This window comes from Elgaria multicarinata, chromosome 12 (assembly GCF_023053635.1).
Source record: "Elgaria multicarinata webbii isolate HBS135686 ecotype San Diego chromosome 12, rElgMul1.1.pri, whole genome shotgun sequence".
Taxonomy (NCBI): Eukaryota; Metazoa; Chordata; class Lepidosauria; order Squamata; family Anguidae; genus Elgaria; species Elgaria multicarinata.
The window spans coordinates 20,750,413-20,775,625 of NC_086182.1; the positions used below are offsets into that span (position 1 = coordinate 20,750,413).

Here is a 25,213-nt window from a genome sequence, read left to right on the forward strand (position 1 = left end):
CCTATGCATCTTGGAGTGTATTGCACACAAATTGCACCCAAGCACCTGTAATGGCCTTAAGTAATCCAGAGCACTTCCCAGACCAAGGCCCCAGTTATTAAGCTGCCTTTACTTTGCATTTGGGAATCGGATGGGCCCTCCCCTAACCATTTCCATAGCAACTAATGTATTTCAGATGGGAAAAGTGGAAGAAGATGGAAGAGGATCAAAGGCCAACTCAGTAAGTGGCATGAACAAAACAGGAGATGGGCACAAGGTGTGCTACTGCAGAGTTTTGCTGCTCCCTTTCGCAGGCTTGGGCAACCCATAGTCAAAGGTAGCGAGAGAAAGAAAGAGAAAGAAAGACACATAGATGGCGAAGAGGTAGATAGAAGATGATTTCCTTAAAAAATATAAACTAACACCAATACACAGCTGCATATCCCATCTGTTAAGATTATGTTGTGAATCGCCCTTAGAGCTTTACTTACCGGGCAGTGTAGACATGTAATAAATTCAATGAATGAATGAATGATTTTGCAACCTTTAATACCAGCTACAACAACAACAACAACAACTTATCATCATCATCATCATCATCATCATCATCATCATCATCCAATTATTATTAATTAAAGCCAGGCTTTCCCTAACTTGTAACCAAATATGCACTGCTCTGTTTGACTGCTCTCATTGCAACATTTTTAATGTATTTATTATTTTACATGGTTTTTGCATTAGTTTTCATATTTTCTTAGCTGTATTTTTCATGTAAACCTCTTATAGGTCTTAGAATATCAAACGGTAGGGAAGTTGTTTAAATAAGTAAATAATACATCATTATATTTATTGGATATTCTGCTTAACCGTTACAAACCCTCTCCCACCTTTCTCCCTGTCCACCCAGTCACGTTGACTATCCCACTAACCCCGATGGAATGAGCATATGGACAATGATGAAGCTGATTAAAAAAAATCACCTAAGATTTCCAGGCACTGCACAAAAATGAAAAACAACAGTACAGGCCCTACTTGCGAACTTACGACTTAATATAGACATGTTACAATTGGGAAAAGGGACAAGAAAAGAAAAAAAAGGAGTGCATTTAGGTATCCGTCCTTACATAGAAGCTTTTCAGAACTGTACTGTGTGGTCAGCTAGCAAAAGAGAAACTCCCGCATGATCCAATTAGAAGCAGATGCCTCGTTCCCAAGTTTTGGATTGGGGGAAAGAGATGTTCTCTATTAACATATCAGTCATCACAAACACAAGCCAGCAGACCTTTCTCTGTTCTCCTCTCGGTCCTATCTTGTAACCAAGCAACACTGTGGGTAAGAATACTCGTACCAGGGTTTGGTGAAGCTGTATGCAGGTGCGGGAGAACCAAGTCCCACACACATATTTCTTTTTTTATCTGTGCTCTCCGAGAGGAGAGCATAAAAGCTACAGCTTAAGCATTAATTTGAATTGAACGGGGCCTTGTTAAATTTATTGACATGAAATGAAAAATCCCCAATGCGGTTTTGAAGTGTCATGCTACCCAGAGGCAAGAAATTTTAATTAAAAAAACACACACACCAAAAAAAAAAATCCCTCTAGGCACTCAGTATGATATACAAGGGCTGCAATTCAAACTCTCTGCTTCCTGGCTCCTTTCCCGCCTTAGTTCTATCCTGCACAAAAGCCCACGTTTCCTTTTCTCTAGCTCTTTTCTTGCGTATACAAAACATAAATCTGCTAATACACAGTATTAGATGTGTGAAATCAAAATATCACAAAAGATTCCAGGATCCAGCCTTCCTTCCCCATAAAGCTCATTTACAGAGCAACGTGTGATGGTACTTAACACCGGCATTGTAAATTTCCACCAGGAACATGGAGGGCCTCGTGCCCTGCAGCACTGCTCAGTGGTATCTAAGGCCATAGCTAGACCTAAGGGTTTATCCCGGGATCGTCCTGGGGTCATCCCTGTTCATGTAAATGACACACAGGATATCCTGGGAGCAGGCAGGGACGACCCCGGGATAAACCTTAGGTCTAGCTAAGGCCTAAGTGTGAGTGCCATTGTGTGCTCACACAGCATTGGAAGTAAGAAATGAGCAATCCCTTCTACAGCCAGTATTAGTGATGGGAGAGGCAGGGATGCTGGAGCCCCCTGAAATTCTCTGAACTTCAAAACCTCAAAATACAAAGCTTAATTTGGCTCACTCCTGTTCTCATAGAATCATAGAATAGTAGAGGTGGAAGGGACCTATAAGGCCATTGAGTCCAACCCCCTGCTCAATGCAGGAATCCACCCTAAAGCATACCTGACAGATGGTTGTCCAGCTGCCTCTTGAAGGCCTCTAGTGTGGGAGAGCCCACAACCTCCCTTGGTAACTGGTTCCATTGTCGTACTGCTCTAACAGTCAGAAAGTTTTTCCTGATGTTCTCCTGGAATCTGGCTTACTGTAACTTGAGCCCATTATTCCGTGTCCTGCACTCTGGGATGATCAAGAAGAGATCCTGGCCCTCCTCTGTGTGGCAACCTTTCAAGTATTTGAAGAGTGCAAGCATGTCTCTCCTCAATCTTCTCTTCTCCAGGCTAAACAGGCCCAGTTCTTCCAGTCTCTCCTCATAGGGCTTTGTTTCCAGACCCCTGATCATCCTTGTTGCCCTCCTCTGAACACACTCCAGCTTGTCTGCAACCTTCTTGAAGTGTGGTGCCCAGAACTGGATGCAATACTCAAGATGAGGCCTAACCAGGGCTGAATAGAGGGGAACCAGTACTTCACGTGATTTGGAAGCTATACTTCTATTAATGCAGCCCAAAATAGCATTTGCTTTTATTTTTTGCAGCCACATCACATTGTTGGCTCATATTCAGCTTCTAATCTACAACAATTCCAACATCCTTCTCGTTTGTAGTATTGCTGAGCCAAGTATCCCCCATCTTGTAACAGCTTGTGACCTGTATTTTCAGCTTGTTTGAACGGGAAAAGTGCATATTTTTCAGAAGTCCACACCTCTCCCACATTGACTAAAACATAAAAATACAAGAAGAAGAAGAAGAAGAGGCAAGGGAGACAGGAGCAGGCAGAGAAAACATCAGGGCTTGCTCCAGTTGGACCCCGCCCCATAGGGCTAACTGACATCATGACCCTCTGGGGAAGAAGAAGGAGCTGTTGGTCTGCCCCTCCTTTGGGAGATGACAGGGGGAAGCAAGGCCTTCCCAACAGCCCTGCTGAACAGTCTCCTTAATTTCTCTTTTCCTTTTCTCCCTCTTCCCTCCCCACCCCCTTTTCCTTGTGTGTCATGTCTTTTGTAGAATGTAAGCCTAAGGGCAAGGTCTGCCTTCTTTGCTGATTGATTGTAAGCCACTCCGGGAGCCTTTTTGATTGAGGTGCAAGATAAAAATGCTATAAATAATTTTTTTAAAAGACTTTATTTTCCTGAGCTTTTATTTTGGTTTGTGTTCCAGAATAGTAATAATAATAAAAAAGCATGCATCCATTTGAAAAATGTGCAGGAAAAAAATGCATCCATTTGAAAAAATGTGCACAAGCACGCTTTAAACAATGGGAGAAAAATGCATCCATTTCAAAGATGCTCATAACTGATGCATTCATTTGGGAAAATATGCATGGCTTTTCATGCGAAAAAACAAGTTAAAAAGGCTCACAATTGGATACAGACCCAAGTTTGAACGAGCTTTGAGTTGGAATTCTGAGATCTTTTTGGGCTCATATTTGACTGATTCGCACATCCCTATGGATGCCTCCATGCTGGGAATAGCTGTACTTATTGAATTTGACAGGTGGAGATAGGTGAGAACTCTGTTTGGTCTGCCTTTTGCTAAGAACATACCAAAGTTTACAAATGTATTCATAAACTGGGTGGAAAGAACTTGAAAAACGTTTTGTTTTTTAAACCTGAACTAGATTCATTCATCGCCAAATTGTCTAAAAGATTGTCCCCAATCAGATTATTAAAAAGAAGTTGTTAATTGTTTACTACAAAACTCTGGGGGTTCAAGTGTCATCTTAGAAATGGCATTCCTTCTCCCTGTATAAAGAATGAATGAAATTTTTATTGCTAAAGGCGATAAGCCATCACAATTCGACATAATAAAAACAAATAAGAAGTGAAGCTAAAATAAATAAGTAAGTTAAAAATGGATAATATTTTTATCCAATAATATAGAAAAGTCACATTAACATACATTAAGAACTCGCGAATAGAATGCCTTTTCTAAGCTGATGTCTGCTGCAACGTGTCTGTGCAAAGAAGAAAAACACACACACTAGTAAAGTGTGCTTTTCACCAGTAGTATTGATTGATTCATGCATATTTATACAGTTAATCAACTACAAGTCATATTGTTAGCAGACTATGGTTCCTTCACATCAGGAATCAGCCCTAATTTTGAGCACTCCGCAAATGTGAAATCTCTAAAGCAGAAGAAAAACGTTTGGGATTGGGTGCAACTAATGGGAATCAAAGGGTAGTTTCCAACGTTAGACCCAGTAAAATAAACAGGTCTTTAGTTAGTCATGACTAAAGTGCCATTTATTTCAATGGGTCTACTCTAAGTACGACCCACTAAAGAAGTGGATCACGCAGAAAAGTCTCGAAGACTTTTCTACCATCAGAACATTCATTGCCACATCATCATTCTATTGCCTGTAACACAAATCCCTCAGTAATAAAGAAAGCAAATCTCTTTAGGTCCTTGGCTTGAGGCTCACTGAGTTTAACATGCACTGGAACCTGTCTTTTTCAGCCGACTGACAAAGACGCGGCAAAGAAACAAGCCTCTGTGCAGCATCTCATTGACAAGTTAGCCCCAGGCCAAATTCCAGCAATATCTCAGCAAGCCACTACAGGGATGGGAAGCAACATTAAAGAGCAGCCTAGCAGGCAGAATCCCTCTGTACCTGTAGACAGCCCGCTTGTCAGCCTCCAGTTGTGCCTGAGGGTCGATGGGAGTGCTGGGGATGGGGGTGTTGGCTGCTGCCGAGGGTGTGGTGATGTGGACGGGTTGTGCTTTAGCCGGCTGTTGAGCTGTGGCAGTCATCTGTTAAGAAGAAGAGGGAGAGGACAAGGAAGTGAAAGGTTGACAAGGCAAAGCGATGGTTCAAGCGATGGAGGACCCGGCGGTAGTCACTTGCAAACATCTCAGAGCATGGAAAAACTGTCTTTTCTGTATCTGATATGGCAGGGATGGGCAGAAAGTAGATCTTCAGAACTTCAACTCCCAAAATTCCTGACTGTTTGCCAGGCTGGCAGGGGCTTCTGGGAGTTGAAGTCCCAAATATTGGGAGATCCACCTTCTGCCCACTCCTGAGATATGGAAGCATGAACTTCATAATACTAGAACCTGGGGTCATAATACTAGAGAATACCTGGGGTCATAATACTAGTAATACTTCATAATACTAGAACCTGAGGGGTGGGAGATTCAGCACAGATTCAGCATCAGACTGTTAGTCATGATGCCTGAACCAACTCAGCCATTGGTCACATCTGTCCAGAAGGACCTTCCCAGTATTCATCCTGAAGATCTCGGTTTTCACAAATGAAATGAATTGCAAGTTCCTAGTCCCTATGAATGTTTTTTTAAAAAAACCAGCAACTCGGGATCCTGAGTAGGCTGGGCAGGATTTCCAGTGTTCAAGTGACAGCGGTTCATTGCACTAGGTGGTGATTTGTCCCTCTCCGTAGCTAGCTCAAGCACAGTGACAGCACAATCATACACATGCATATAAATCCCACTGAGTCCAATGGAATTTACTATCAAACAAGTGCATATGGGATTGCTGCCTGAATTAAGCAAAATCTGCGGGTGGGTGACTCTGCCCCTCTCATCAGTGACTATGGAATTCACTTCCACAAGACGTAATGATGGGCACTAATTTGGATGGCTCTGAATGTGGGCTAGACACATTCCTGGAGGAGAAGGTTACCAATGGTTACACCTTCTTCTATATATATTGGTTGAACTGTTTGAACAGAATGCTGATTATGGTCTTTCCATGACTGTTTTGGGGTTCCTTGCTTTGTACTTAACACATGGCATTGTGTGTCTTTTTATATGGATGGATGCATATGTCTTTATGATGGTTTTATAAGATGTTGGAAACTCAGATCCATGATGATGCACATGATCCATGAACAGAATCTTCTATTTTAGTTTTTTTTTTCACCCCAACCCCACCCCTTGGAGACAATTTCAGCAACATCGATCAAAGTCTTTCCTCAGAAGAGACTAAGGCCTTAGCTAGACCTAAGGTTTATCCCGGGATCGTCCTGGGGTCATCCCTGTTCATGTAAATGACACACAGGGGATCCCAGGAGCAGGAAGGGATGACCCTGGGACGATCCCAGGATAAACCTTAGGCCTACCTAAGGCCTAAGAGAGTAAACCCATGATCCCTGGGGTGAGGAATTTCAAGGATCATAGGATGGCCAGGAACGCCCCCCACAAGGTTGGAGACAGTGTTGTGACCTTGGAAGTGGGAGTCATTGATTCGACCCCTGGCCTGACCCCCTCACAGCCAGCATGGAGAGAAGCATGCTGGCTGCTTCTCTGAGGTTGGAAGAGCAACCTCTTAGGTAGAGGAAAGGAGAAGTTCTGCTGGGGTGGGTGGGAGGAGACTGGAGAGGCCAAGATACAAATTATCCTGAGCATTCTCCAGCCATCTTCCCTCCCTCTTCAAAACTCCCTTAGAAAGGATGGAAGGCAGGGAGGGAAAGATTGCCCCTGCTACCCCTCCTGCCCCACGAACATCAACCTCACAGGGCATAGGAAACTTGGAAGTCTCCGGGTTCAGGGGATTCCGAGTGACGAGGGTGCAATTGATAAGATCACAGTCCTACTGGATTGCTGCCTTCTAGACAGAACCTAGATTTTACTTAATCCTCAGAACAATCCTGCAAACTAGGGGATGCTGAGCGATAGTGACTAGACCAAGAATGGCCAGTGAGTTTCACGGATGAGCAACAGTGTTGCAGTGAAACCAGATCTCACAGCCTTGATGCACTGGGACTTTTTAATTAGCAGGGATGATGACATAACCTCTCATCCCCTTCAGGTTTCCCTGTTTTCTCGGAGTTTAGCTGTAACCCTCTCAGTAGCTGGGAGAAACAAATTTCCCCAGCAACAAAATGTTGTGAACTATCTGTGTTGTATTCCAGAGTGGCTTAGTCTTGAATGGGCAACTAAAGCTGATTCGTTTTACAAAAGACCTGCTCCTGGTGGAGATGAAAATGGCTAGAACTGGTTTGTTGATATGGATCGACAGAGCTGCCTGTGTTTTTGGCCTCTCCTTGAAGGTGGGAATATGGGGTTGTTTGGTTGATTATGATGAGCATTTACATGTCAACATTTAACACTACACCACTGCTGTGCAGGAAACTGAACCTGGATCTTCCTCGTTATAGTCCAAACACTCTAACCACTACACCAGATTAGATCACAATTTAGTTGAATATGGGCCTTTTTATCCCTTAACCCTATTTTTTTCACAGCAGTATTTTTCCCCCTGCTGTTCTCCTCCACTCTCTGGCCAGATGCATAATGAACTTTGGTGTCTATTTCATGTCCTCCTCTTCAGCTGAAAACATATATGGAATTCCTGCCAGAGAGTATTGTACAATCAGCACAGAGAGCAGTTCAGCTACTAAGATATTCTGCCTTTTGTGTGTGCGTGTGTGCGTTAAACTATTATCATGCCTTGGAATAAATACAGTGATCCCCATGTCTAATATAGGCTGCTGTTAATGTGCTATAGAGCCAAGTTTAAAAGAGAAATAAAGAGCAAAGTCCGTCTGCAGATACTTCAAGTAGGTAATGTATCTGGATAAGGTTACTTGGCAATGAAAAAGGATTCCATGCTTCAGAAGTAGATTCTGAGGTTTAAATGCCCTTCATGCAGCAAGCAGATAGAGGTCAGGTTGGTTTTCAAGCTACACCAATAATGTGCTCAGCCTGTCTTGAAGAATTCAGAGTACGAGGAGAGAAGAATGTGGACGAGGGCTAAGAAAGTGGAACACAGATATACTCTGGGATGGAAGGAACCAAAAGGTCACTGATGAGAGGGGCAGGGTCACCCACCCGTGGATTTTGCTTAATTCAGGCAGCAATCCCATATGCACTTGTTTGAGAGTAAATTCCATTGGACTCAGTGGGATTTATATGCATGTGTATGATTGCACTGTCACTGTGCTTGAGCTAGCTACGGAGAGGGACAAGAAACGTTGCCACTTGAACACTGGAAATCCTGCCCAGTCTACTCAGGATCCTGAGTTGTTGTTTTTTTAAAAAACTATTCATAGGGACTAGGAACTTGCAATTTTATTTCATTTGTGAAAACCGAGATCTTCAGGATGAATACTGGGAAGGTCCTTCTGGACAGATGTGACCAAAGGCTGAGTTGGTTCAGGCATCATGACTAACAGCCATTGATAGACCAAGAGGGAATCTACATGTCGTACTGAAGGCGCCTGCGTGCGCCTCCAGTCCGCCCTCAAAATGATGGTGTAGACGGAGAAAGAAGAGACAGAGGAAGAGGCGGAGGAGGCGGCAGCTGGGGAACGGCCGCGTCCTTGCCGCCGCCGCCTCCCCACTGGCCTCCTGCTGCTGGGGTAAGAGCCACCCGGGTCGGAGAGCTCAGGCGGTTCCCCAGCCGCCTCCTCTTCCGCCTCTTCTTTCTCCGTCTGCACCATCGTTTTGAGGGCGGACTGGAGGCGCACGCAGGCGCCTTCAGTACGACGTGTAGATTCCCTCCAGAGCTCCATCACTTTGCCAAATCTCCTTTTAAAGTCATCTGATGCTAGATCTACACCAAGCAGGATATAGCACTATGAAAGCAGTATATAAGAGGCAGGAGCCACACTACTGCTTTATATTGGTGTTGTTGGGGCCCATGACACGTACCATATAATGCTTTCATACCGCTTTCATAGTGCTATATCCTGCTTGGTGTAGATCTGGCCTAAGAGTGGTAGCAATTGCCAAGTCTTGGGACAGTGAGTTCCATAGATGAACGATGAATCCCGATACTGAGCCCTGTCATTGAGTGGTACAGTTGCATCAAGTAGCACTACTTCCTTGCCTGATTGGTTTCAATAGGTTACTCTAAGCATGACTAAGCCTGGATTCAACCCAGTCAGTTCCCCCAGTTCCTCTTTCAGTCACTAAATACTGGGAATCCAGGAGAGTTATATTGTTAAAGGGGCCCAGTAAGCATTGAACCAGACTGGTCTCCTCCACGCTACCTAGGTCCACTGCATGTACAATACACAAGGCTGCAAATATTCCATCAATTGATTGGTCAGGTTAATCAATCAAGATGCATTAAGAACATAAGAAGAGCCCTGCTGGATCAGACCAAATTTACACCATTTTGTAGACTGATATACATAGCAATAATTTTTAGATATGGAGGCATGTGGGATAGCTCATATGTGCATTCATTTATTTATTACATTTATATACCACCCCATAGTCAAAGCTCTCTGGGCGGTTTACAACATACACAGCCAATTGAAATAATGTCTTTATTTTGGTATGTTACTTTATTTATTTTATTATTTTATTACATAGTGACTCATGTAACAATTGTGTAATGTATTAGTCCACAGTTGGTGTCAATTTAGTGCTTTTCTGGAAAAGCTCATGACTGTTGTGAAAAACTGAGCCACACTATTATAAACAAGTGGCATCTTAGAAGAGGCATTCTCCTATCCCTTTCTGACCAGAGGGAATGCCTCTTCCGAGACTGCTTGCTGCAATATATGTGCACATCCACTACAAACAAACAAAAATATTTTTGCTTCAGAGTTTTACTCTTATATAAATGTATGTGATGCACTAAAATCAACTAACAGTGCAATCCTATACATTACTCAGAAAGCCCATTGAATGAAACTTGCTCTTAGATAAGGACGTATAGGATTGCAGCCTAAAACCCATACGATTAGTCAACTGAGGTTTCTGTAATTCAGGGACAGGGAATGTGTGGCCCTCCAGATGTTGGACTGCAGCTCCCGTAACCCCTAACCGGCTATGTTGTCTAGGGCTAATGAGAGTTGTAGTTACATGTTCCTTACAATTGCTATAATTGACTGACAGTTCCATACAAAATACATTCCATATTGGTAGGAACCCTCACTGACCTAATCCACATTAGGAGGGGATGAAAGAAAAGAAAAATCAAATTTTAATGATGAAAAATGGAAAATAACATAAAACATTTAAGTATAATAATAGAATATATGAACAATACAAATATCCCCATCAAAAGAATGGCATAACCTAAGCTAAGCAATATTATTAAATAATCTACTTCTAGCATTATTTTTATTTTATTTTCAAATTCTAGCAGTAATCCATCAATTTATGAAAGCAATATACATATCTTTCCATTCTTGAAATACTAACACTAAGTTTAGGCTGCAATCCAATGTACACTTGTCTGGGAGTAAGCTCAATTCAAAACAATAGGATTTACTTCTGAACAGGCATGCATAGGATTGTACTCTTGGGTAATTACTTGGGAGTAAGCTACACTGAAGCCAATAGGGCTTATTTTTGAGTAGATATACCAGACCATCGGATCGCAGAAAATAAAGCATAAGGCCTCTCACATCATTGTGAATTTGGTCATTCCAGAACATGAAAAAGTTGGCAATTTCTGCATAAATCTCTCTCTCTCATGCAAAATGTGTCATTTCTGACATAAGAGCCATATTCCAAACTCTAAAAATAAAAGCCACAGGGGCGGGAAGATATGGGCTTTTTCCAGTGATATGCTATGGTAACCTTAGCAGCAGCTCTTAATAAATTTATAGCCATTTCATGATCGACCTTTTCCACCAATCCATCCAAACAGTTAAGTAGAACGTACATGGGAAGTTCATAGGGGTTTTATAACTCATGACTTGCTCGATATAATTTTAAAAATTCAAATAATGTCTCATTACCTTGTCAATTAGCAAGAGACCTCAGGTGCATGACAATGCTGGGACTTGTAGGACTTTTTCTGTCTAAACAGGTATAGGATTGCATCCTCTTAATACTGACTACTATTCATAAAAAACCCGGCAAGAAGTAGGACTGGGGGAGAACAGACATTCACAGCAATGTGAAGAAAATGGGTTGAAAACTTCAGAACAAAATACAATAAAAGACTTTTTTAAAAAAGCAATGGCCACAAGCTCCCAAAAATTCATGGTGAAAAGGTCTTGCTGCCCCCATTGTTTCTGGTGTGGACAAGGCTAATGAATCACCATGGGCTTCCAAAGGGCATTTGGAAATTCTAAACAGGATTTAGAGCAATTGTATTACCGCCATTGCAACAGACTGAATGCATTTCACAGCCAAGTGACCAGAGGTCTGTGTAATGCAAGAGATTTTGAAGCTTTTAAAAAGATGAGAGGAATGTAAAGTGAGCGCTAATTCGTTTTAACACAACGGCCATTGTCGCCCGTTAACACAGCCGCTGTCATGAAGCCATCCAGCTTAGCCACCCCACTCTCTTCTTACTTGGGACTTAATTAAACCAGAAGGTTGATGCTAATGATTGATCAAAGCATTGGCTTGTTGGCATTCAGGAATTCCGTTTTTGGGTACTTTCCAAGCCTTTGCTAGCTTGCAAAATCCCTTGAAGAACAGACAAAATATAAAATAAAACAGGGCCAGAATTTGTATCAGATGTAGAAATCGCAAGTGCCAGTGTCTATTCATTATTTAAGCATTTATTTATTACATTTAGATAGATACATATTTACTATTTATATTACATTCCTTTAATACACTCAGGATGGCTACTGTAAGACAGTTGGAAAGCTACAATGGATCCAGAATTTATCTTATTTATTTTGTACATTTATTTCTGGCCTTTCAATATCCAGTAGGCATTCCCAGGGTGGTATACATAACAAAACCTCCCCCAACCCCAAATATTACAGTAAAACAAAATATACCATCATAGAATTAAAATTAGAGCATTATTATTATTATTATTATTATTATTATTATTATTATTATTAAAGTTAGTAATGTTTAAAAGCCGGTTGGGGTGGGGGATATACCTGACACTGAAATTATAGTAAAGTAGGCATGAGGGATGGGTGATCATTTCTTTTGGTTCAATTTTAGATGCGAACAAACACACAAAATTAATGCAAACTTCCCCAATTTGCATTCCTCAGACTTATACAGGAGCTGAATTGCAGTTGCACTGCAAAGCCTGCACATTGCTGAACACTGCAATCGAGCTAGTCAATTAAAAAATACAAACCCAAAATGTGTGTATTGGGAAAAAGTACACACAAAAGGCAGATATTAAGGAATCACTGTATACTATGGGGGAAATACATATGTTAAAAAAGTGCGGACAAGAAGTGTATATTGGGAGAAATCTGTACAAAAATATATACAAATTTCCCCCATGGGCAAACCCCACAAATTGATGTGGAAACTGGATGACAAAATGAGTGAAAAGAAAGTGAACCCATCAGTTTTAGGTGCCACGTCCTCTGGCACTTGGCCTTTTCAGGGTACAGGACACTGACATGAGATGAGGGTCAGACAGCTGTTCCAGGAGAAGGCCAGTCATTCACCTCCCCACCCAGCTAGAAGACACATCCTTGACATCATATTCTGAATCAGAAGATGAACCCCTGAAAGAACCTCCATCTCCTCAGCCTCATAGAAGACATCCACCCTTTCTACACCTAAGGATTATCCCAGGAAAATGGAGGGATCATCCCTGCCTGCTCTTGGGATCCCCTGTGTGTCATTTGCATGCACAGGGATGATCCCGGGGAAAAAGGCAAGTGTAGAAATGGCCTGAGACTACAAAATCAAGTGGGCAGGGACACTGCAGAGGCCACCAGTGAGGGAGGAAGCAGCAGCCAGGCACCTCTCCACCGTGCCTGGGTCCAGCTCCAGCTGAGAGCCCCCTCCCTCCTGCTACCAACTGACACTGCAGAGGCCACCAGTGAGGGAGGAAGCAGCAGCCAGGCACCTCTCCACCGTGCCTGGGTCCAGCTCCAGCTGAGAGCCCCCTCCCTCCTGCTACCAACTGACACTGCAGAGGCCACCAGTGAGGGAGGAAACAGCAGCCAGGCACCTCTCCACCGTGCCTGGGTCCAGCTCCAGCTGAAAGCCCCCTCCCTCCTGCTACCAACTGACACTGCAGAGGCCACCAGTGAGGGAGGAAGCAGCAGCCAGGCACCTCTCCACCGTGCCTGGGTCCAGCTCCAGCTGAGAGCCCCCTCCCTCCTGCTACCAACTGACACTGCAGAGGCCACCAGTGAGGGAGGAAGCAGCAGCCAGGCACCTCTCCACCGTGCCTGGGTCCAGCTCCAGCTGAAAGCCCCCTCCCTCCTGCTACCAACTGACACTGCAGAGGCCACCAGTGAGGGAGGAAGCAGCAGCCAGGCACCTCTCCACCGTGCCTGGGTCCAGCTCCAGCTGAGAGCCCCCTCCCTCCTGCTGTCACCTGTAACTGCTGAACTTTCCAACTAAGATTGTAGTGCCTGAATTTGCTTTCCTTTCCCCCCTCCTCCTCCTCCCTCCCAATCCCCTTTCCTTTTGTGTCATGTCTTTTAGATTGTAAGCCTGTGGGCAGGGACTGTCAAGAAATACTTTTGTAAGCCGCCATGAGAGCCTTTTTTGGCTGAATGGCGGCATAAAAATCCTTAAATAAATAAATAAATAAATAAATAAATTTTTCTCATTCTGTCATAATATTAGAACCCAGAGTCATCCCATGAAGCTGATAGGTGGGAGATTCAGGAGAGTTTAAAGGAAGGACTTCTTCACACAGTGCTTAGTTGAACTATGGAATTCACTACCACAAGATCGAGTGACAGCCACCACTTCGAATGGCTTGAAAAGGGGATTGGACAAATTTGTGGAGGAGAAGGCTATCCATATTGTCCTGGTGGCCATATGCTAACTCCAATATCAAAGGCAGTAAGCCTATGTACACCAGTTGTGGGGAACATGGGTGGGAGGGTGCTGTTGCCCTCGTGTTCTGCTTGTGGGCTTCCTATGGGCTGCTGGTTTGCTACTGAGTGAACAGAATGTTGGTCTAGATCAGCCTTCCTCAACCTGGGGCGCTCCAGATGTGTTGGACTGCATCTCCCAGAATGCCCCAGCCAGCTGGGGCATTCTGGGAGTTGTAGTCCAACACATCTGGAGCGCCCCAGGTTGAGGAAGGCTGGTCTAGATGGATCCTTGGTCTGATCCAGCAGGGCTCTTCTTATGTTCTTATGTAGGTCAGCTGAACTCACTACAGATTGTGGCTGACTATATAGGGCTTCAGTTGGCTTTAGACTGCTGTTGAGGCAGCAATCTGCTGTGGTTCTAGCTTGTGAGCCAGGCAGTAGGGATGGATGAGAAACCCGTTTCAGTTGGTTTACCCAGGATATTTCCCAGTTTGCACCTTCCAGACTGAGCACAGTTGCACACAACCCGCCCCTACTCAGTTGTCGCTCCTGCATGTTCAGGTGAATGCATGTATAGGGCTTGAATGTACTCTAGATTAACAGAAAAGAGATTCTGGGCAGGATTCTGGTAGCCATCATCTATATATTAGAAAAACGTTGCATCTGTAATGCATGTATTCGCTTTCAGAACTTGATTCCCTGTACTTCAAGGACAAAATAGCAGGGAAAGAACTTCACTTGGAAACACTTAAATTTATTATAAAGCAACGTATGAAGTGCAGGATTTTTATGCAGATTCCCAATTTTCAAAAGACAGATTCTCCTGTGCATTTGCAGAGATTATGCTCAATATTACTGCCCCCTAGCAGAACCAGAAGATTATTAAAGCGGTTGCTCTGTTCTCAAAGGATGTTTTTCCCATTGCTTCCTCTTTATTTTCATAAAATCCAGTCCCCTTTTTTTGACAGCCAGTTCTGCTGCCTTTGAAAAGCCCTGTCGAGCAGACTTTCAATTGGCAAAAAGGGGATATTTATGCTAAACTGCCTGAGCAGGAAGCCTACTCTTGCCTGCCTCTCAGTGCTTCTCTGGGCAAAAATGGTGCGTTAACATAAGGAACCCTTCCCTTCAGTGGCATTGTTGCAAACAGATACATTTGCGCAAAGTGAAATCGTGGTACTTTAGGGGCAGCATACTCCTCAATGTCATGTAATCCAACCCTGACACTGAAATATGCTCATCCGTGTCCAGTCATTCACAGGACTGTCTCTCTTCTAGTCCAGATTACAGATCAGTCTTCCTTAACCTGGTGTTCTCCAGATGTTTTGGACTATCAGAGCCATCATCCCTGGCCATGTTGTCTGGGGCTGAAGGTAACTGGAGGGTGCTATGTTGGGGAAGATGGGCCTAGATTACAGAATCCACTAAGGGTTGCTTCCAAACCATAAACTAGAAAGCAGGATGCAAAGCTATCCTAGCATTAGCCCTGCTCAGCCCTAATACCATATTTTCCAGTCCCCATGGCTGAGAATCACAGCAAAGAATGAAGGGAAAGGCAAAAGAACTGTGGGAGCCACTATCAGAGCAGTCCTCTCTCCTCTTCCGGTCTCTGTGCTACTGTCCTCCTTGAGTGTGACATTTGTGCAGAAGATTGGCTGTTTCAAGGAACGTAATTCCTTTCCTGAGCCAAACAAGAGCTCCTGGTATGCTCTGCTCTCAGTCTCCACTGGTCCCCCAAGGTCCTTCTAGTCCTTCACTTTAAGCAGGGGTAGGCTACAAGGGTGCCTTCCAGATATTTTGGGCTACAATACAAAGCTGTCAATGGCTACTAGTCCTCAGAGCTATATGCTACCTCCAGTATGAGACGCAGTACACCAGTTACTGGGAATATAGGGAGGAGGGTGCTGTTGTGGTCCTGTTCTGTCTGTGGGTTTCCCACGGGAATCTGGTTGGCCACTGTGTGAACAGAATGCTGGACCAAATGGACCCTAGGTCTGAACCAACATGTGTCTTATGTCCCCTAACCCCTAACCATTGGCCTGGAACAGGTGGGAGTAGTAAACATCTGAAGAGCATAAAGTTGCATGTCCCAGCTTCGGGTAGTTACCTGGCCTGGGCAGAGTTGCCCTTGACATAGGAACAAAGGAGATGAGATGTTTCCTTCCCTTCCCTCTTTGGTGTGCTCTTAGCAAACCAGGAGAAAAGACCTCAGCAACTTTGGGAGCTGAAATTTTCCTACTGCAATGGGGAGGGAGTTCAGGGGGTCAGGCAGCTGTCTGGGAAGGTATTTGCAAGATCAGGGTGGCCAGGTGGAAGGGCAGAGGGCAGAGGTGTTGACTTCCTTTAAGCCCGGGGCTGAATTCAGTTTTGGAGAAGCTTTTGGAGGTTGCATTCAAGTGCTGGGCAGGGCTGAAGGCAAAACAGGGGGCTCATCTACACTTAAGGGTGTAGCAGGAGGGAGAGGGAAGGATCACGGGCTTACCTGCTCTCATGATCCTCCTCCAGCATCTATATGGCCGTGTGATGTCCTGGACGGGATGGGAAGAGGGATGTTGTGGCCCCCTTTTTTTTGGAAGAGGAGCTGGTCGCATGGCAAAAAAGTAAGGAACCCCCCACGCCCACCCAGGGATGGAGAAATTACTGCACCCCACCTGCATGGGCACGGAGCCACCTTGTGCAGCTCCGTGCCTGTTTGAGGACCCAGGAGGCCACACCACATCAGCTGTGGTCCTCAGGGTTGTCCTGGGACCACAGAAAAACTGGGAAATCCACGGTCGCAGTTATTATTTAGGGGAAAGTCTCTGGTTATCCCCAGTTGACCCCAGGATCCCCTGTGCATCATTTGGACGCACAGGGACAACCTAGAAATGATCCTGGGATATATGCATGGTGTAGACATGCCCGGGGTGTGGCCAAACGGATCAGAATTGTCTTGTAGGCCTGACATTTTGTGCTCCCAGAGGAGAAACAGAGTGCCTGCCTTCTGAAGTCAGTTTGGCCCAGAAATGTTGCCAAGCTATTTCTGACTTTTGAAGACTCTACTTATTTCTGCTGGGAGGATTTATTCTGACACTACTTTCTGTTTCATTTTGACTAGTCTTCTTCTGTTTCCTTTCTTTGCACAAGTAAAGGAAATTTGGAAAGACTTTGGTGGGAAAGATGGACTACGATGAAGCACTTCTAGTGTCAAAAATTTCCTTAAAATTCCCCGTAGGAATGAAGAACAGTTAACTACATTTCCCTGCTGCCTCCTTCTGTCTCTGGTTTCAGCTGCCTAAGCAGGAAAGAAGTCACACTCAAGGAACAGCTAATGGGAAATGGAGCTGCATTTTATAAAACACCCCGTCTATTCAACTTAGCGGGTTGGAGTCCAGGCTGGGGGGGCGGGGGCGAAGAAAGGAACCAAGAGGAGCAGCGAAGCGAACAAACGATGACACAGAAGTTCCAAAAGCCATAAAAAAAGCCACCAAGGTATCATTTGTGCAAAGTGACCTTTCTCACCGGAGGGACACGTTTAAGAGATGAGGATAAAGAGGCCCCTGTGATTTTGAACGTGGCTCATAACGCAAAGATTTCACTCCATCCTAGAAATCCTCTATGAGGGGGCAAAGTGGTCTTGGCACATATCTCAGGACCTAGAAGTAAAACAAATGTTCTCTCTCTCTCTCTCTCTCTCTCTCTCTCTGTTCTGCACACAACAGTTAACTCCCTCTGAACACAGTCATATTCTCGCATAGGGGTGTCCATCGCTGGGAAATCTGGTTCCGTTTTGGCTCCTTGGGATTCTATGTCATGCACAATTTGTGAGCTGAGCTGCAGGCTTTTCCCTGAACTTGGGGATTTTTTTGCACATTTTTTTTTTTTGGGGGGGGGGGGGGAGGTTCCGCAATCTGTGCAAGTTACAGCTGAATTTGTGCAAATTATGTGAACATGACTGTAACTCACATGATCTGTGCAAACTTGACCATGGATTGTGCAAATTGCAGAACTCCCCCCACCCTACCAAAATGTGCAAAATTCGTGAACTGTCCCAACTGGCTGGTGCTGCAGCGGAACTGAAACAAAATCTGGGTGGGAAGGGAGAGGGAAGCTTAGGAAAACACCTGGAGATCCATCCCGAAATGGATTTCTCTGACGTCCCTATTTGACATCCCTGCCAATCCTGTCCGTACTTTAGTAAGGCTGAATACGGTTGCTCTGATATGCTGATATGGTTGCTCTGGTGTCACAATTCCCAGAAGCCCTTGCAAAAGAAGTCAGAAAAGAGGATGGTGGGAGATTGTCCAATAGTTTTCTGATTTATTTATTGATTCGTTTATTTATTCAGCAGTACGGTGACCTTATGGAAAGGAGGACAGGGCTCCATCTTTAACAGTTGTGTAGAAAAAGGAATTTCAGCAGGTGCCATTTGTATGCATGCAGCACCTGGTGAAATTCCCTCTTCATCACAACAGTTAAAGCTGCAGGAGTATAGCTAGAGCAACCAGATACAAAAGAGGGCAGGGCTCCAGCAGCTTTAACTGTTGTGACGAAGAGGGAATTTCACCAGGTGCTGCATGCAAATAAACCACATCTCCATTCTCACCCCTTTGGCTCTGGCTTTTCTGGCTTCCTTCTTGGGGTTTCTTCCTTTTTTGGCTTTTGCAATTTCTACAAACCCGTAGAAATTCTTTTGAGCATTTCTTCCACTAATACATTTTTGTGAGCACTTTCTTTTAATGGACACATATTTGTACACGTAATATATGCATTTTTATACATATACTTTTGTTCAGAGAACTGCATTGCAAAATTCTGAGAAATATGAACACTGAAGGATAATTGCACATTGATCCAGGAAGTGTGCATTTAGTAAATTCTTAGTGATATGTAAACTGAATCAAATTCTCCTATAACCCTAGCTACCTGCTACTAGGAATACTCACAAGCTGGGCATAATGGCTAGAGCCTATGCCCACCTGGCTGAGCATTTGTTAAGTTTATGACTCAATTACTTGCCACATAGCCTGATCTGATGCTCATTTACTCAGAAGTAAATCCTATGAAGTTCAATGGGATTTTCAATCAACCCTCCCTAGGATTGCAGCCTTCATGCTTTCTATTGTCACATATCAATATTTATTGCTAAGTTGATTTCAGGCTGATCATAGAAGAAAACTGCATGATGTATGAGCAAAAAAAAAAAAGTCTTCTTTAATAACCACAACAATATATTTGACATGAAGCTTCTATTTCAGGATTTTAGTTTCACAAACCTCATTAACTTTCATTTGGAGCCATTCAAAAAGCACAAAACTCTCTTCCACACCCACCTCAATAAAGGTAAAGTGGTTGATAACATGTCAAATGGCAAACCTCTAAAATTTTGTTGCAGTGCTATTACCAAGAACTAGGGGTTGTCCTTCAATTAACAAATGCTTAGTTGATCACTTGCCCTTTCACTGATTAATCCATTATATTTAAATAATTTTGCAGATGACCATAGCTTAAATAAAGGGTGCCTTTTTGAGATATTGAAGGAAGTATATGATCTTAAAATTTAAGCAGATTTAACTCATTGTTAGGAGGAAGGCACATCTTTATTTTTTTTCTTTTTAATTCAATTTTACTGTAACAAACAAGCAATGAAAAGTCCTCTCTGAGATTAAAATGGGTCCCTACCAATTAATCAATTAACCTTCGGTTGATTAATCTACCACTAGAGCAGTGCACAAATGACTGTTCAAAACTCTTCACACTGTTTAGGGGCAGAAAAATGGGGTGGGGAAAATTTCATAAAATTTCTCCAGTAGAAATTTTCCAACAGTTTCTTGGGTGTTGTGTGTGTGTGTGTGTGTGTGCGCGCGCGTACGTGTACGTGTGCAAGGCTCACCATTAGTAGTGACACTAGCAGTAGTATCGTGGTACATTTTGAAGTGCAAGCAACTCATCCTGACATTTCCATAGATACGTCCCCAAGGAGAGCCCAAAATTGCAGGCAGATGTGTTGACCTATATCAATAGATCAGTTCTAGTGATTTTCATCTCCACCAGGAGCAGGTCTTAAAAAACCACCCAGAAGCCATGGCCCATTCTAGGGAGCTAGATGATTTGTCAACCACCCCAGCCACCCACCCTCACCAGGTTGGGATGTCAGAACAAGGGTGTTGGATAAATTCCTGGAGGACAAGGCAATCAATGGCCACTAGTCCTGGTTGCTATGTGCTACTTCCAGTATCAGAGGCAGTAAGCCATAAACACCAGTTGCTGGGAAACATGGGTGGGAGGGAACTGTTGCACACTGTCCTGCTTGTGGGTCCCTGGTCGACAGCTGGTTGGCCACTGTGTGAGCAGAGTGCTGGACTAGATGGACCTTTGATCTGATCCAACATGGCTCTTCTTATGTTCTTATGTAACAAGTTTAGTACAGCTTCCTTTTAGCCCTATTCAGGTGTTTACTTGAACATGCAAGGGCTAAAAGTGAAGAGAAGCCCATGTGTGCAGGTCTGAAAAGAAGCCCACGTGTGCAGAGGTGGGGTTTGTGCACATGCCCCACCCCTATTCAGTTTGTCCTTTCACGTGTTCAGGGTTTGAACGTTCTCTGGATTTACAGAAATGAGATTCTGAGCAGGATTCTGACAGATGAATGGTTAACAAGCAGCCCTGGCTTATTAACCACCCTCGTGTCATGCGAACTGGCCCATGGTGAGGATTGTAATTCAGTTCAGAAGGAGCAGGGAAATTTGGAGCTGGGAGACAGATGACATCAGCATCCCTGCTAATTAAAAAGTGCCTGGGCTGTGTCCCTGAGGCCACTAGTAAAGCTTCTTTTTCCCCTCTAAGATTTTTTTGGGAGGTGTCACCAACAACGATTACAGAAAACAAGTGCAAGAAAAGGCAACTAAAACAAACAAGGGTCTGGAGCATCTTCCCTACGAGGGAAGTTTACAATAGCTGGGATTTTTAGCTTGGAAAAACAGAGCCTAATGCAGTGGTTCTCAACCTTCCTAATGCCGTGACCCTTCCTAATGCCGTGACCCGCCCAGAGAGCTTCGGCTATTGGGCGGTATAAAAATGTAATAAATAAATAAATAAATAAATACAGTTCCTCATGTTGTGGTGACCCCCAACCATAAAATTATTTTCGTTCTTCTCTACATGATCCATTGTCATGGGATGGTTTGCTAATGAAAATAATACATAACAATAGCTTTAATAATACAAAAGATGATACATGACATAGTTCAGTCAATACAGTTTCCTAAGACCATCGGAAATATGTGTTTCCGATGGTCTTAGGCGACCCCTGTGAAAGGGTCATTCGACCTCCAAAGGGGTCCCGACCCACAGGTTGAGAACCACTGGCCTAATGGGAGACATGATTAGGGTGTACAAAACTATGCACGGTGTGGAGAATGTGGGCAGGGAGGAAATATCTCTCTCTCTCTCTCTCTCTCTCTCTGTCTGTCTCTCATTTCAGTCTGGTTTCAGGCCAGGGCAGTGGGCACGGCACTGAAACAGTGTTGGTGGGCTCTGACTGATGACCTACTCCGAGTGGAAGACAGGGGGTGTGCTACCCTGTTGATCTTCCTGGATCTCTCGGCGGCTTTTGATACCATTGATCATGGTATCTTACTGGGTCGGCTCTGCGAGATGGGAGTAGGAGGCACTGGGTTACAGTGGTTCCGCTCCTACTTGTGAGACCGATCCCAGAGAGTGGTATTGGGGGGATTCCTGTTCCACCCCATGGCAATTAAGCTGTGGGACGCCACAGGGTTTTATTCTGTCCCCCATGCTGTTCAATATCTATATGAAGCCGTTGGGTGAGGTCATTAGGGGTTTTGGGGTTGGGTGCCATCAGCATGCTGATGATACTCAGCTCTACTTCTCCTTGTCGTCAGAGTCAGCTGGGGCTGTGAAGGTGCTGGACCAGTGCCTGGAGGCTGTAATGGGCTGGATGAGGGCCAATAAACTGAAGCTGAATCCTGATAAGACGGAAGCTCTGTGGATTGGTGGTTCCCGAGTCCGGGAAGTGGGTAAGTGGCCTGTTCTGGATGAGGTGGCGCTCCCTCTGAAGGAGCAGGTATGTAGCTTGGGAGTACTCCTAGACCCATCATTGTCAATGGATGCCCAGGTGGACTCTGTGGCATGGAGTACTTGGGGTCAGCTTCTGCTGATCCGCCAACTACGGCCTTTCCTGGACAGGGACAACCTAGTAGTGCACGCACTGGTAACTTCCCGATTAGACTACTGCAATGCACTCTACGTGGGGCTGCCCTTGAAGACGATGTGGAAGTTGCAGCTAGTGCAAAATGCAGCAGCTAGACTGCTGGTGGATACATCTTATAGAGACCACATAACATCAGTCTTAAAAGAACTGCACTGGCTGCCTATATGCTTCCGGTCGGAATTCAAGGTGTTGGTAATGACGTTTAAAGCCCTAAACGGCTTGGGACCTCGATACTTGTGAGAGCGCCTCTCCTTATATATGCCTGCCCGAGACCTCAGATCCATTCGTGGAGCCCTTCTCCGCATCCCACCAATGCAACATATATGCTATGATGGGACAAGGGAGAGGGCTTTCTCTGTGGTGGCACCCCGACTGTGGAATGCCCTCCCCTTGGAGGCCCGATTGGCGCCAACATTGATTTCATTTCGACGCCAAGTAAAAACATGGCTTTTAAACAAAGCCTTTGATGGTTAAACTCACTGGCACATTGTTTTAACTGCTTTTATTGCTTTTAAATTATATGTTGTTTTAACTTGGGTTATGGTTTAATTTGTTTTTAATTGGGTATATTTATTGTTTTATACCGTATGTTTTTATCTCTGAGATCTTAATGATATAGGGCAGGATATAATTTTTTAAAATAAATAAATAAAATAAATAAATAAATAAATAAATAAATAAATAATACTAGAATCCAATGGGGGCTATCCCATGAAGCTGTTGGGTGGAAGATTCAAGACAGATAAAAGGAAGGACTTCTTCACACAGTGAATAGTTAAACTATGGAACTTGTTCCCACAAGAGCAAGTGATGGCCACCACTTTGGATGGCTTGAAAAGGGGATTGGATAAATTCCTGGAAGGTAAGGCTATCAGTGGCTATGAGTCCTGATGGCTACATCATACCCCCAGAATCAAGAGGCAGTATGCTTATGTACACCAGTTGCTGGAGATCAAGGGTGGGTGGGTGCTCTTGAACTCATGTCCTGCTTGTGGGATTCCCATGGGCAAATGGTTGTCCACACTATGAACAGAATGCTGGACTAGATGGACTCTTAACTGTGTTGGAACACTGGCTGCTATTTTGCATCCTCCACAGTGCCATGGACACAGCATCCATATGGGGCTTTGTGGTGGAAACATGGTGGTTGCCAGAAAAATATATTTGGTGGGGAATATTTTGCAAAATGCCTTTCTTTTTCTGATGAACAGGGTGGGGTTGGAGGTTGAGAAAATGAAAACTCACAGGAATTTTTCCTAAGGGGGAAAAAAGTCTCCTGAGAAATTTCAGCTCAGCTGTAAATCCAACTGATTTATGTTAGCAACCCTACTAAACAGCACTGCTTAGCTAGAGAGGGAGATTAAGGCTGATCACGAGAACTGCTCGTAAGTTGCACAGAGAAAACAAATCACACAGTGGACAAGATAGGCATGCCAAATACATACATAAAAACAACTTGGAAACAAAATTAGAAACATGATGAGAACAAGGCCACCTTGGCCTCCTTGCGAGGAAGGGTAGGATATAAATACAAAAGAATAAATAAAGAAATAAGGAAGAAACAGCAGCAGAATGTGTTTTTAAAAAAGGAAAGGTCGTAACTTTTCTATGGAAAGCCAATAAGATGGGTTCATGACAGAAAAGACAGAGTTCCTTGTGATGGTCACTCTTTCCCCCTGCCCTGCATCGGATTGAATTTGGAGGTAGGGCCTCACTTACTGATCTCAGTTGTCATGGTGTTACCACAAGATGTAGTGATGGCCACCAATTTGGATGGCTTTAAAGGGGGGGGGGGGTTTGAACAAATTCCTGGAGGAGAAGGCTATCAATGGCTACCAATCCTGATGGCTATGTGCTATCTCTAGTATCTGGGGCAGTATGTCCAGGTACACCAGTTGCTGGGGGAAATGAGCAGGAGGGTGCTGTTGCGCAAATGTCTTGCTTGTGGGCTTTCCAGAGTTGGTTGGTCACTGTGTGAACAGAATACTGACCTAGATGGACTCTTGGAGGGGATCTACACTAGTCAAGTTAGAACGTGTCTTACCATTTTAAAGTGTGTGTTTGGTAGTATTTTGCCACATGACGTTCAGTTTATGACATTTTATTGTTGTCTGTTCTCCGATTTTTATTTTGAACTTCTCTGAAATAAGTCGTTCTATTTAGTATGATGTGGCCGATTTCGTCATATTAAATGGGTTTCCTGTAGTTCTTAATTAGCCAATCACATTCCTGGGGGCATGTTTATATAATTTCCGTGCCCAAAGTTGGAGCCGTTTTTTTTTCTTTCAAGCCTCTTTTTTGCAGACATTTTTAGTTTCACTTTTGGGAGGCTGCTTGCTGGATTGTTTGCCGGTGGAGGATTCTCAGAGAGAAGAGGAAGTGGGAGGGGAAATTGGCAGACGGGGAAAAAGAACAAACGGATTTCTTTTCTTAGTGTGGCCAAAATGAATGCATTCCCATGGAAAGAGAAAAGTAAGTAAATGTTTTAAAAACTGCTACGTTTTAAATCGTTCAAAACCAAAACGTTCAATGACTGTAAAAACAACGTTTCATATACTAGTGTAGATCCCCTCCTGGTCTAATCCAGCATGGTTCTTCTTACATTCTTATGTGTTAATACTACAGGAAATGAGAGATGTATCCATATCCTGATGACTTGGTATCAGTGCTCAGTGGAATATCCAGCATCCATTCAACATTAGAATCTTGCTTTCAACTTAAGATGTGTGCGTATTTGTTTTATATAGAGAGAAGTGCCTTGGAAAATGGCAAGGTCCATTTAGGGCCATGGCTAGACCTGCCGATACCCTGGGATTGCCCCGGGATCATCCCTGTGCGTCCACATGACACACAGGGGAACCTGGGAGCAGGGAGGGATGATCCCTCCTTTGCTCTGGGATATTGGCATATCCCTTTAATCCCACTTTTTCTGTTGTCTCGGGATTATCCTAAGACCACAGAACATGTGGGTAGGCGTCGTGGGTTGTCCTGGCTCCTCGTGACTAACTATGAGAAGCTGGCAGCTGGGCACGGGGCACAGAGTTCCTCAGGAGCTCTGTGCCCATTGGGGGTGGGTGGGTGGAGCA

The 25,213-nt window shown here is 44.1% G+C and overlaps 1 protein-coding gene across 4 annotated transcripts in view; it reads right to left on the reverse strand.

Annotated features, from left to right (window-relative positions):
• The window catches only part of PKNOX2 (PBX/knotted 1 homeobox 2), a 362,331-nt gene that overhangs the window by 87,826 nt on the left and 249,292 nt on the right, over window positions 1-25,213 (reverse strand). For all 4 annotated transcript variants that reach the window (XM_063139402.1, XM_063139403.1, XM_063139401.1 and 1 more), the window contains one exon: window positions 4,897-5,036. In XM_063139402.1, coding sequence (XP_062995472.1) covers window positions 4,897-5,036 — 140 coding nt within the window. The remainder of the gene's footprint in view (window positions 1-4,896; window positions 5,037-25,213) is intronic.